The sequence below is a fragment of the Leuresthes tenuis genome, unplaced genomic scaffold, assembly GCF_036924035.1.
Source record: "Leuresthes tenuis unplaced genomic scaffold, fLeuTen1.0.hap1 SCAF_21, whole genome shotgun sequence".
Taxonomy (NCBI): Eukaryota; Metazoa; Chordata; class Actinopteri; order Atheriniformes; family Atherinopsidae; genus Leuresthes; species Leuresthes tenuis.
In genome coordinates this window covers 20,924,176-20,938,523 of record NW_027325375.1, presented here as the reverse complement: position 1 = coordinate 20,938,523, position 14,348 = coordinate 20,924,176, and the positions used below count along the sequence as shown (strand labels likewise).

General features: G+C 40.8%; 1 protein-coding gene across 2 annotated transcripts in view; it reads left to right on the top strand.

Annotated features, from left to right (window-relative positions):
- The window catches only part of opcml (opioid binding protein/cell adhesion molecule-like), a 278,248-nt gene that overhangs the window by 113,139 nt on the left and 150,761 nt on the right, over positions 1–14,348 (top strand). Inside the window, exon 2 of one of the 2 annotated variants that reach the window (XM_072375306.1) lies at positions 5,864–5,939. In XM_072375306.1, coding sequence (XP_072231407.1) covers positions 5,864–5,939 — 76 coding nt within the window. Of the gene's footprint in view, positions 1–5,243; positions 5,940–14,348 lie in introns of those variants that run through there. The other variant, XM_072375305.1, reaches the window with a different exon arrangement.

Below are 14,348 nucleotides of genomic sequence, written 5' to 3'. Positions count from 1 at the left end.
CTTGGCTTGATTCTGCATAAGTTGCAACTTGCCGCTTGGAGCGACATCAGTGTCTCAGCAGCAAAAAAGAGGTTGGGACAAGCTTGAATGCCGGCATTGGTTAAAGAATTGAACCAGTAGTTCAATTTGTAGAATTTCAAAGAGAGATCCGAAGAGAAACTTTTCATGATCTCCAGCAAGTTTCTCAGGCTGGAAGCTGGCTCATTAGAGGTTATCATGTCAAAGATATAAGTGATCCCATCAATCTGCTTTAAAGGTACATGAAACCACTGAAGAGATGCTAAATTTTCTGTTATGCGGACACATTTTTGGATGTTAAAGGCAGCTGAATTCAGAATATATACCACAGGATGTTACTTCATTAACCCCAGAACTTTTGCCTCTCCTGAATTGTCTGCATAATTTTGCTGTTTGTGTGCTGGAGGCATCTGAGGTTCTGCAGATGATGTTCAGCATTGTCGGAGCTCTCTTTATTCTGTCTACCCATGGTTTTGCTCGGCTATTAGCTTATTTTGGTCAGAGGCCTGTGCATTGTCTGCTTGCTCTGCCCATCCTTGCATGATATGAATAAAGATTAGCACGGATTGTCTGAACAGAACAACCAAGGTCCACTGTTAATATGTTGCTGCAGGGAATTATGTGAATGTCATTGTGTGTATAAATGAAACAAATAAGGCACACAAAGAGTTTGACCGGAAATCAAATCGACCATTCGGATTTAAGTGAAATTATTTTATTTTATTTTTTTTTAAACCATAAGATCAAGCTCCTGTTTTAGAGCATGCCACATAGTTAGGCTTTCTTTCTCTTACTCTTCAACTATCTGTGTTTGTGTGATGCATCAAGAATGATTTATGGGGTCTGAGCAACAAACAGTGCCATTCTAATTTGTCATTTCTGCATGCTTGGCATCCTTGCTTGCACTGTTGCTTCGGCAAGGTCATTGGAAGTACCTGACCTGCTGCAGGGCAGAGCAGTGAGGGTCAGAAATAAAATGCAGATGACATGGATTGAAATGGATTGCAGCCTTATTCTGTCCTCAAAACACTGCTGCATAGCTGCTACTGCTACTGCACATACAATGTATGACATTCTTTGTGACTTTATGATGGTGTTTTGACGCCTCCAGTTTTCTCAGCAGAAGTGTTAAAACAATGTCACATGACCAAATGCCGCTCTAATCAACAGAAGGGGATGTCTGTGAATAAGTGCCTCAGCCCACCTCCTACGCTTGACTCTAATTAAGAACACACATCTTAGATTTTGCTTAGGTCAGGGAGGGGTTTTAATTTAAAAAACATTAGGATGTGCACATAGTCAGGACTTCTGTGACATCTCAGGCAGATATCATTTTAATTAAGTCTTATCTTTGATGGATTTCTCTGGCACAAAACATCATCATAATTCCTTTAGAAACAACCTTTGAATAAACTGGACAACAATTCGGATAAATGTGACGGGCTGCTCCTATGTTACAAGTACTGACTGGTCTATCTCAGGCTTTTGCCAACCAATCACGGATGTTAAGCTGAGGACTTTACAGAATTTGACACAGAGGAATTGTGCCTCTGCCTTGAAATGATGGAACCAATAGGAAAAGTACACACAGGATGGCGTGGAGTATATATTTTACAGTTAATGTCACCCTAAAGACTACTTCTGTTGGACTCAAATTTTGTGTTGCAACCACTAAATTGGGTAATAAAATCCTTAAAAAGCCTGTCACCTTGAAAAAGATGCTGGACACTGTTTGGCAATGAATTGTGCAACAAACTTGGTCATTTGCTTGTATAAAATGCTTTATGGGGAAATCAATTATTTGTGTGAGGAGTCTAATGAACAGAATGCAGAGCTACAACAAATATGAGCCCATCAGTGTTGTCACACTTGCACAAACATTTGATACCAGACAGAAACAACACAATGTGCTACTTTTATCTCTCCCATCTGATGCTGTCAGTACATTGTCAATTACCCCCTCCCCCCCTCCCGATAATCGGACATCTTAACAGTGTGCCAAACTGACATTAAGGTAAAAAAAAAAAAAATAACTTGTTCAATCTTCTCATGAGACCCTAAGGCTGTCATAGTAATTCTGAGAGCTGCTGTTAGATACGCAGCAGAGTGCCACACTCATCCCTAGTGGCGAGCAACCCCTCCATGCATACAGATAGGGATGGGGAGAAACAGAGAAGGGGCACATTAGTAAACAAAGCGAATGTGGCTCAGCGAACTTCAGACTCTCATTAACTTTAACGCTTTCCACTCAAAGTTACCTCATCTCCTCAAACTAATCATCAGCCACTCGAACCGAAAGTTTCCTCCTCCATACTGAGCATGTCAAAACTGACACCTTGCAAAAAAAGCCCCCCTCGCAACTTGTCAAAGAGCTCGAATACAAACCCGATTCCTCAAAAAGCATTGCGTTCTAACTTTTTTACGAAAACGGAGCTGAAATACTCCCAGATCGCAAACCTTTATACATTTTTAGTTTTCTGTTTAAAAGGTGAAACGTGGCTTTTAATTGAATGCATCACTGTGGATATTTCCATGTTGAGGACAAATAGAAATTAACTGTTTTGTGTCCTAGTTAGGAAAAAACAAGACTTCTTAAAAGGAAAAATAAAACTAACATACTGCTCTACAGGCTGATAATTTGTTTAACTTACAGGGTGATATGGGCTATAACAGGCTGCTCATTATTACTTTATGGATAATGATCTGTACCCAAGGCCAGTCCATATTCTAGTTTGTGGACTTGAACTCCAAACAAAATAACCTATGATAACAGCAATGTGTGTTTAACGTATGAGTACTACAACATTTGATGGCAGCCGCAGGAAGAGCCGCTGCAATTTTTATGTTTGACTAGATAAGTTATGAAAGAATAGTAACAGTAAAAAACATCATGAAATACACACAGTACATAAAACAAGAATCTATTGCAGTCAAAATGCTTGCTGTGCTGACAGTCTGTGTAGTCTCTTTGATCCTGTTGTGGAGGTCTGATGTGCAAACCACGAAGCAGCTTTTAACACACCTGGGGAAGCAAAAATGAGTCTGGGTGACAATGCTGGAATAAATCCTGAGCCCAAGTTTTCTATGTTGAAACTTCTCCAAATACTGCAAAATTTATTTTTGCAACATACCAACACAAAACTGCATTATCTTAAGATGAGATTTCTTTCAATTCTAAGGGCACACTTTCTTGGAGCTGTGACCTACTTTTCCTGTTTGGTAGCTCAGCTTATGTCGTATCCTTGCTGATGAAAACGGCACAATAGGCTGCATACCTCTATTGTAAACTTCTGGTATTCTGTAGGTTTGCCTCATTAACGGAGCGCAACTTTAGAGGATGACGAACATTATCCCTACGCCACCATTCACTATAAGCGGTCCTTAACCTGTTTACTATCATGGCTGTCACTTTACAATGCAATGCGGTTCCATTTGAAGACGTTTTATCCCGAGGATCTCATCTCACCTCAGCCAACAAGCACATCAACAGCAGTCCAAATTGAAGGTGTGTCTCTTTATCAGCTGAGATGCACTGAGATCAAATAATTTCTTTAAAGCTCCTTTACTTCTCTCATACCACAATTGTTACAGACTTATTAGAATAGAATCGTCTTTATTGTCATTATATGGTGTGGTAGAATGAAATAGAACATTTTTGTAAGACATTACACAATAAATCGGGTGAATCTGAAACATTTTCCACTCTTGAACAGTGGAATAGGTGACTCACATGGCACTAAAAGAACACTTACTTTTAAAATCTAACCAACGTGTTAGTCCCACCAAACTCATACCAAATCAAACCTTTCAAAGTTAAACTAACATAGTCACACAATGTGGTCAGGAACTCGAATCCCTCCTGCGTGTCAATTTTCAAGAAATGTGCTCTCATTCACATATTTTTCTGTTTCTTTCAACAGAAGTTGAAATGCATCAGAAACTGTGACTGAAAATCAGCCTCATATGTGTCAACTCGAAGTCATTATAAAGATTTCAAGACAACTGTCCTGTTTTATTAAAATCCTGATTTTTATAACTGCAGCATCAAAGTCGCCATTTAGCTAGCTTAAAGGCAACAAGTGAATTTGGCTATACTTACATGATCTCCAACAAAGAAAGTTAGCAGCACAACGTCTGGGATGTTTTCTCGCACATTCTTCCTCGTTGTGGTGTGTCTGACACACTTAAAAGCAACAATAGTAAAAGTGTGTGAACCCTGAACATGTGTGAATGTGAAAACTATGTGCTTCCGACTAGTTTTGGGGTACGCTGACCTTTGTTGAACACACTGTTGGGCCTAAAATGGCGTTAGAGCACTTATTGGATGAGATTCCGCAGTTCATGACTTTTGGTTTCCAGCCCGGCACCGCACTGTTTTTCTTGACCGTTGTTTGACATTTTGGCGGCTTTTGATGGCGTCTTAGTGATCTCCTCAACACAGTATGTGCTTGGCTGTACATGTGCACAGCTAACGTGGAAATTTTTAATATGACAGTAGGTGTTGCATCCCACAACAGTAGGGGGAGCCAAGGAGCAAAAAAATAGCCAAATTCTGTGGTGTTATTTGAAGTCAATAAATCAGTTTCTGTTCATACATGTATACTGGGGCAATGCAGAGTTGTCCAATTAACAGATCAAGTTGTATTTCTATAGCTTGATTCACCAGTGCATGTAAACATACAAACTGTGTTGCTGAGTTTATAGACACACCAATGGACTGCTGATTCTGTTTCTCGCTCAGCTGACAGCAGACTGTGAGATGTAGGCTATGTGTTTAGTTAATCTGAAAACAAAACAGCCGACTGAGATCCAATCCCAAGTGGTCACTTGGGACACATCTTAACACCTGTCCACTTGTGATTGATCACCCAGGAGGCATGTTAGAACTAAGTGTGAACAGGCCCTAAGAGAGTTGGTGAGTTACAAATGATCCTATATAGTATGAATAAACGTTTTAAATGCCTCCATGTGTGCTGTGCAGACCCCTGAGACTAAATAAGCATCTATGCCTCCATACCGCTTGCAGCCTTGATGTCAAAGACAGATTTAGAGCTGATTATTTATCACTGTCATTTTTCTAAATAGGAGGGTCCCCCTATAAATGCTCCTAAAAGATCCAACGGTGGTCCCCGGACCCCAGGTTGGGAGCTACTATAACCCCTATGAACATCACAGCCCTGCAGGCTGCAGACCATATGTTCCACATGGTGAACGTGAGCCATGATACCTGATAAGGGAGAGAGAGAGAGACTACTTCAGGAGCTGTAGTCTACTTAATGAAAAAGAAAAGAATAGATACTGGGGAGCGTTTGTCCTCTTGCGTTGAACACGCAGCGCTTTACACTGTCTCACCCAGACGACAGAAAGAAAAGAGAACATCGAGGAAGAGGAGGGAAGAGGAAAAAAAAACATACAGGAGACTTGGCTGATGCATCTCTGCCACAGCATCCATTTCACGGCGATTACAGTTAGAGGCAGGGGAGGCTGTGCGCATTTCTCCAAGAAACACGGTGCTCTTTTCCATCCCCCAAAGTCTGTTTCCTGGAGCGGCTGCGGAGCGGAAAGACGCTTCTTTTTCTTGCGTTAGCGACACGGACAGTATTTCATAACAAGCCCGTTTTATCTGGAGCGAAACCAGGTCGACCGCAGTTCCAACGGGCTCCAGCGTATTGTTTTGTGGAGTGGAATTTGGTGGCGCTGAAGACGCTGAAGGAATAACGGACGGTTTAAGTTTTCCTGGAAGTTGCGCAGTGACAGAAAAACATGGGAATTTGTGGCTATCTGGCGGTGCCTGGGAAATGTCTTGTCGTCCTCGGACTTAAATTGTTATTCCTTGTACCTGCAGGAGTTCCAGCCAGGAGCGGGGATTCAGTACTGAAGGACAACATCACCGTCAGGCAGGGGGACAGCGCCGTCTTAAAGTAAGTATCACTGTTTTTCATCATCATGCCGCTGATGTGATCTCCTCCTGAGCAACACGGGGGCTGACTCCCGCTTCTCAGCGTGTGTTGATCCAAACAGCTTATCAAGTGTTGCGGTCCAGGAGTTGTTAAAGGTCACAACAATGCTGATAAAACACAAATGCTAGATTCCATGTGTTTAACATGCGTGTCATATGAGAGTTATAATCTGGCGAGCAAAACGCAGGCTTTCACCGCTCTTGCTCGTTGCCCTTGAATGTTATTGATCAGGTTTTGTTAATATCTTATTGGGGATGCACGGCTGACAAACTCAAATTAAGTGTCAGGAGGTGCTTGCTTGCCTGTCGATTGCTTATGAGATAACACACAAACGCATATGTGACTGCAATCTGCAGGGCTGATGTCTTGTCCACACACTTTGAGATGTTTTTTGTAGCCTACACAGCAAACAGAACAGGTTCGAGCCTGTTCCCTGTAGCCTTTTTGATTAGTTCACGAAAACTCTGTCCTGTTCCTCTGGAGACCTGTGTGATAAAGATCGTGTCCTTATCACTCCTCACATACATAGACGCACACTACCATTGGTAGTGATGTATCTTTCTGCTCTCTTGTCTTTGCTGGTATAGTAAACCAGGTGTGGTGCTAGAAAATCTGGATCCCTGTCAAGGGATGCTAGATAAGGCCCTCCACCCAAACCCACTGACACTTTATTACATTCTTTATTTCATACACACGCATGTGTGTATTTATATATATATATATATATATATATAGCCATATTACTTTTAATATATATATATCTATTGTGAATTTCTGTTGAGGACTACAGTGATGGGTGGCAGTTTATCTACACCGATCAGTGTTTTGTCTGATTTTTCATGGAAACTGATGTCTTCATATCACCAATGTCAATTTTAAAAGGTGCTGTAAACAAGACTAGGGGTTTGTGAACTCTCTGTGCAACGCTGACCAGCATTTATGAATCCGAAAATTGGATTTATACACACTGTTTTAAGCCGGATGCATCAGTAGCATTTGGTAACATTCAAAGACCAGACAAAGTTTATTAATTCAGTTGCAAACAACTGCTGCTCAGCTGCACAGTGGGCAGTGTTCACCAACACACCGACTGATGATTTTATAACATTAAACTTGTGGAAAATGAGAGGAATAATGAGCTTGTGTTCTTAGCATTGCTGCTTTGACTTCATGTCCATGCTTTTTCCCCCTAATATTCTCATTTAAATGAAAAAGACTAGATCCTACAAAGGCATCATTTTTAAACATGGTGGTCACAAAGTTTTAGGCCTCTTGTACACCAAGCAGAGGTCTGCCATCATCACTTGCACTTGATGGCGGATTTGCAGTTAAGAGCCCTTAGTTGGTGTGGTTGGTCTCCATAACCCTGTCTCTGGCCTCTGCTTTGCTCTGTATCACCACAGATTGGGTGCTGCTGGAGCCAGTGCTTTTGGCAGTTGAAACAAATAAGAACAGGTTCTGCCTTGAGATTTGTTTCTGAACCAGCACCGAAACAACTTCCATGGAAAATAGTCAGATAGGGGGGAAAAAAAAGTGCTGAAAACTGGTGTTGAAATGAGAGAGAATTGGCACAGAATTATGCAAGATGAGGTGACATATTAAGCTTTGACTATATGAAAAATAGTGATACACATCAGCATGTGTCCCATCTGTCCCACAGCTTAGATTGTTCACTCGAGTTTTGTTCACAAATAATGAGCTGTGAAAGGAGGTATGTGTCATCATGTGTTCCATGTTGTGTTTATAAAGGGCTTTATGCTCAGTACCCTGAGCTGTCAGAGTGGGGCGGTAGAGTTCATCTGTCTCAATGCTGGCTGAGAGGGAAGGTGTATAAACAAAAATATTTGTAAAATGCAATGATTTTTTACATAAATAAGCAGCTAAACAGCTTACTTATAAGATGAGGTGAAAAAGTGATCATGTCTCATGCGTGGCGGCACCAGCTCACAATATGGAAATTCATCTTCATCTTCTCCCCTCCGCTCAGTGCAGCCTCACTCCTCCGTTAATCCTGCCTTCATTCTTAGCCATAACAAGTGTGCACTGGCCTCCACTGATTAGTAGAACTTATTAAGTAGCCTGTTTGTTCCACTGAAACCCATTCGTTTTACTCCTCTCACCCCAAATAGTGGCAGGCTGAAATCCACTCCGAAGTCTTTTGTCACGCAGAGGTTGAGCTCCAAAGGGCTGTCCCTGTAGCAGCTGTCAGGTTTCTTTAGCAGGATCGTATTTTCCTTTTCTAGCCCCAACCTATGTACGCCACAGTAGAGGAGTCATCAAAGAAGTTGTGGAGCTACCATGACCCAGAATCGAATCATTAAAGTAGAGGTGTAGAAAGTGGACTGGAAAGCTGACAATACAGTTACCTGGGGGTCTCCCTGTGCCTTTTCGTGGTGTATCCAATACACTGCCCTTCAGCAAGATGAACTGTCTGTCAGTGAGCCACTCACTGACAGGCAGCATAATCCAGAAAACCATGCTTTATCCACATGCATTGCTTTGAGCTTCTCCCCAAGCAGGAGGGACTGGATGGTGTTGAAAGCATCAGAGAAATCATTCCGTGCCATCCTTCTCTAGCTTCCGTGGGTGGGAGTAAGCCCTGTGGAGTTGGCATATGATTGCATTGTCCACACATTTGATATCTTACCGGTACATGCCTGGAGCACCCCAAAGGTGGCACTGTGAGCCCCCACTGTGATGGGTGTCGTCACTCAAATCCCAGTGAGGCAGAGGCTTGGAAGGAGAGTTGGCTGGTGGGGGTCAGACTCACAGAAGGGAGCCATGAGAAGTAGGCCATGGATAGAGGCAGTGGGCAGTTGGCGGGTTAACTGTTTGTTTGGTTGACATATAGGATAAACCGGCCTTTCCCAAATGAGTTTGTGCCTCAGTATTATTCATGTTTTCACTTGAACGTTGTGTGGAGAAAATTACAGCACTGATACAAAGTTTTTCCAATCATGCTCCTATATTTACATACAAATTGCAGTGTTTTGAATGTGCCTTGTACCACATAACAAGGACAGGAATGCGATATTGCCATTACTCGTATTTCGAAGGCAGACAGACTGCCGGCAGTATTGCCGTGCTCGCAGTATTCTCCTGATGGTAACAGTACTTCATGTTAATGCTGCAAAAGTTGCTGGACTCCAGCTTTTTTTTTTTTTTTTTGTTTATCCTGCAGATTTGATATGTCCTACATTCACCAGTGCGGTTAAAAGCAGTAGCATAAAACCTTAAGCAGCTGATTTTAGTATATCTATCTGTTTCTAATGATAAGATAATGATACCATTGTGCTTTAAATCACTTAAATTCCACACTTGGTGGCCTGATTTTAGAATTTAACGTAAACACAATTCATTTGGTCTCATGAAGACTAGATATACTATGCAAGTCCATATGTTCCCATGTTAAAAGAGTGCCTCAGGTCCTGACAGATTCATATGTAGTTAGTTATTTTAGTTAGATAAAATAAAACAGATTTCATTCCAACCCAAGCCAGGATGCTTTTAGAATGTTGCTGCGAGCCAATTCACACATCCTTGTCAGGTATTGAACTTTTTGATCAGGTTAAGTGCACAATGAATGGGATCCTGGCAATATGTTTGTCATGAATGACCGCTGCATCTGAGTCATTTTCTGCAGCTTTCATAGTTGCCATGGGGTTATTTTTGCTTCATGGAGCTGTGTTAAGATTGTTATTGGTAACATAAAGTCTTTTTGATTGGGGGAAAAAAAACAAAAAAACACCGTTGCCAACATTACCTCCAACAGACGTGAGTTTTAAAATCATTTGCTTTAATTATTGTTTCAATTCAGCTTTAGGAGCAGGATTAGACTTTATTTTTCATCAAAATAAAAGTTCTGAGTGGTACATGTTAGAGGAACATTGGTGCCAAGTTTAAATCAACAAAATGTGCACATGTCACTGTCCGTTTCGAATTGAATTAAGAGGTGCTGAACATTTAATTCATATCTGGGCTGGAATGTTGCCAGCCTTATCATCAATATGACAGTTTTAATAATTATCTGATTTTAATTAACTGGAAGTTGAAAGGTTGGGTCCACACCTAGCAGGCATGCCTGGTGCTATTGGCTGCTGTGTAGTTCTGTCTCTGACTAGTCCTGATGATTAAGCTCCAAGGTAAGTAACTCTAATATGTCAGAATCTCAGCAGTGTTTGTGTTGTTGCTGTTATTCAAAAAATGTAGAGCCCTAGAGGATTATATTGCATTGTCATCAGCCGTGTGGACAATGGAGGGAGAGTGAAATGAAATGAATCAACATACCATGCTGGTACATGAACATTATTCGTCTAATCCTCTCCAATTAAGAAACTCTCTCTGCATGCTTTGACTAAACACATACACACACATATATGCATATATATATATACAGTATTTCTATGATTTTTTTTTCTATACTTGTTTAGAGTAGAGATAGACTGATCATATCCTATTTCTTATCTTTATCTTAAAGACCTGACCTTTTGTTTTAATTAAACACTCGACTGTAAAAGTCACTGACCACAAATAACTGCTTACATAAAAATAAAGGGCTCCAAGATCCTTGGTAGAGGTATTTGTTCTGTATCCATTAGAAAATAAATTATCTGTTTATGCACCAGATTATAACTTAAGATGTAAAGTTAATCACAAAAGGCCTTTAATTTGTACTTTCGTACCAGAAGATTAAAAAACAGAAGCATGCAACAAGGTAATTTTGTACAAATGCAGGACCGGTACATCCACTGAAACATTAAGGGCAAGTTTTTATTTCACTTACAACATCATCTCTGCCTTGTCACTGGATAAGTCTGTTTGTGTGTTTGTGCGGTTTTTTTTTTGCCTTGCTTTCCATTTATAGTCTCTACAGCAAAGCTAAATGCCACATTTTCCCCTAGATTTGGGTCTTTTTCACTCACCGTGAAAAACTTCCAGACTGAAAGCATGCCTCTTGCTGGCAACTGCCTATGGCTGTCGCTATATGCATAATGTGTTCATTACATTTTTTTTTTTGTCAAGGATAAAAAGAATCTCTCTGTTGTGCCAATGGTGCATTCGCTTACTGTGAAAATAAATGAATAAAAAAATAATTCTTATAACCGTTCAATCAGTCTTTGCATCCTTAGTATACACAGTGTCCATAATGGGGAAAAACGCATTATTTTTACCCTGCACGTACAGTTGCTCACCACTAACAGTCACATGTTATTTGAGTGTATTTATTGGCCACATCTGCCTGCATGAACAAATGGACAGACTTATAGAAATGGACTCTGGAATATGAGTTGAGAGCTTTTTAACCTTTTCAATGACGGGTCCTTTGTCCTATAGTTCCCTGTGGCTCTTTTGTCAGGTGGACAGATTAGCAGCAGAGATGGCCGAGGTGATGTGTGGCTGACCCCTGGCACAGTCTTTGTTCTAGCCTTGTAGGGCAGAGAACGGAGAGTTGAATGGCAAGTGATGGCAGACCTGTCGTGAGCAAAGGAGAAGCCCCTAAAATAACAACCTTATTTCGCAGAAGTTGTGAATTGAATTACTCCTACTCCAATAACTCTTTAATAATTAAAGGTGGAGCATATTGGATTTGTAGCACCATTTTTTCTCAATATGTGATCATCCATTTCTGAGTTGATGGATTTTGGCTGGCAGACATTTTTGACCTCAAGCTAATGCAGCAACTTCAAGATTTCTTCGTCTTTTGGCCTCACACTCATGGGAAATTGACCTGGTGGGACCATGAAACAAAGCAAGGGAGTGAATGGCATTAATTCTCTTGCTTTGTGGCGGATGTATTATTAGCCTTTTGATTCCAGTCTGCCTTGCTGGTAGGGTTTCCTAATGAACCTAATTTTCAACAGGAATTAGCTCCATTGCTCAAAATTGTAAGGTGAGGCTTATGTAACCAGCTGTGATTGAGTTTTTTTGACTCCAGCAAATGGCTGGTAGCTATGCAGACATAGGCCTATGTAAATGGGGCACACACCCTAGCCGGTGAGCTATTGAGATGCTGCAACTGCAGCAAATTTATTGCTCAACTGACAAGGTGGCATCTTGCATCTTTTTGATGCAAGATCAGAAATAGTCTAAAAGTTGTTTTGTCGCTTGTGTTTCTTATGTACTGTATTTCAGCTTGTATGGTTGTATATTTCTTGTTACATGCTTGGGTCTCTAATATACATATCCACAGAGCTTCTGCCACTTATGTGACCTTTACATCTGAATCCGAGGTGAGGAAAAGGTACTCGCACAGTTGGATGACAATATGCTGCGCATTCTGAATTAATGGCAGGTTTTATGTAAAAAATAAATGTGACAAAGATGTGCACAGTAGGGAGCACATTTAAATCTACAAGGCTTTTAATAATCCCCATCAAGATGCCAGTTCTAAGTCTTTTTTGCATGTATCACATACTTTGCTGATAAGTAATGTTTGGAGCCTGTCAGCCTGAAGAAACATAGGAAATATAAAAACTAGCTTTCTGTTTGAAGGCTCCTAGAGCAGCACTTTTTAGATATCCTATAGATGATTAGAGAAGAAAATAAAGATTTTACAGAAGATAACCCACAGTAAATAATGACAGTGACAGAGTTTTGACTGAATAGGCGTCCACAGGCAGAACCATTGCATTGGGCTATGTGACATTTGCCACTGCACAGGGCCTCATGGTTGGCAGTTTGACGTCAGAATATCAGGACATGAACGCGCCGTGTGTATTTCCTGAGTCGAGGATACTTAAATAACTCATTCCAAAGGCAGAGGCTACAGTCTCAGGTGCTTTGTTTACTCAAATGTGCTGAGGGAATCCTCCCCAACGTTGTTACGGCATTGAAGATCTGCAACAGTGCCACGAAAAGTAAAATTTCTTAAAGCTGAAATATATAGAAATATTTGCAAACCTTATATGTTGTAGGACAGACTTGGACTTAAATAAAAAGGAAGGTGCGCCCAGGTTTAAATATAAAAATGAAAAAAAATATGTATTATACTCGGTCGGGCTGAAGGTGTCTCTTTTTGTTTGGGTCAAGGGCTGTCCACACCACATCAGTTTCTATAACCAAGTGATGTGATAACGTACCGTAAACAGTGACGCCAGGCATGCTCTGTGTGATCCAGCAGATCCAGCAGAATGAATGATTTTGAATGAGTTGGCATCCGTTTGATGATATCCCGCCATCGTCAAGGGACACGAGTAAAAAAAAAAAAAAAAAAAAAAGATCTTGTCAAAAAAGATCACCCTGTCAACACTACCAACTACCTTGCTGTTAATTTGGATGATTTTGCATGATTTGCATGATTTTCAGCCTTGTATGTCACTTTTAAAACAGGTGGACCCGCTTTCGGACTCTACCCTTCCTGTTTTTCAAAAGCGCCCCTTGCCTAGCGCACGTTTGGCACAAAACCGAGAGATCCAGACTGGCTGTAAAAACACCAAAGCGCCTGGAGCACCAGCTGTTTTGATGTCAGTTTTGGTGCGCACCATCATTTGCTAGGGAGAAATCGGCAAGCATAAACCAAACTTTATTCCAGCCCACTTGGTTGTAACATACTGTACAGTCTTCAGTTATTCTAGAGTCGCTTTATAAATATAGATGAACCGAATGCCACGTGTGGGGACCAGTTTGAAGACGCTACGATCTAAGTTATCTAAAGTGACAGCCGAGCTGACTTGATATCCGAACTGAACATAACTTTAATTTGAGAGGCTTTAATAGCAAATCAATGATGCTTTTATTCAACTTGTATTTTTGTACCTAAGATTATGTAAGCAGCAGCACTCACAGCTTTAAGCAGGTTACAGTTATTCATGCATCTGCACACATACGAGCATGGGCCTCAGATCTCATGTTTACGCAGGCCCTCATAGGCCCTTTGCGATAGGCCAGTACACAGTTGTGTCAAGACTAAACAGGCGTGACTTCTTTGTAGCAAGTTAAAGAATTGTTAAGAGTAATACTGTGTGAAATGTAAGAATTAAACCGAAAACGTAAAAATTTATTCTTAGCAGAATTTTCCCACCGTTAAGTTTCCTTTATTTTGCATTTGTTTTCCTTTTTCATTTGACTCTGTGAGGCATCATGGTTTTGAGTTTAAACCCGTTTCAGACAATTCACCACAATGACAGTAAAAGAAAGGAGTTTCCAACTTCCAACAAAGGAAAGAACGCGATAATGGACTGACGAGGGCATCGTGCAAAGAGAAGAGTAAGTAAAACCACCCAGTCGTGACAAAGGAAGACCAGATTTCCAGCCTCTGCTCAAGGCAGTTTTTCTACAGCCTGTAAAAACACAAAAAACATATTCCAAGGATAAAAGACTTACCGGCTGCTCGAAAAGTGGCATTTGGGGGATAGTTTTTTTTTTCTTCTG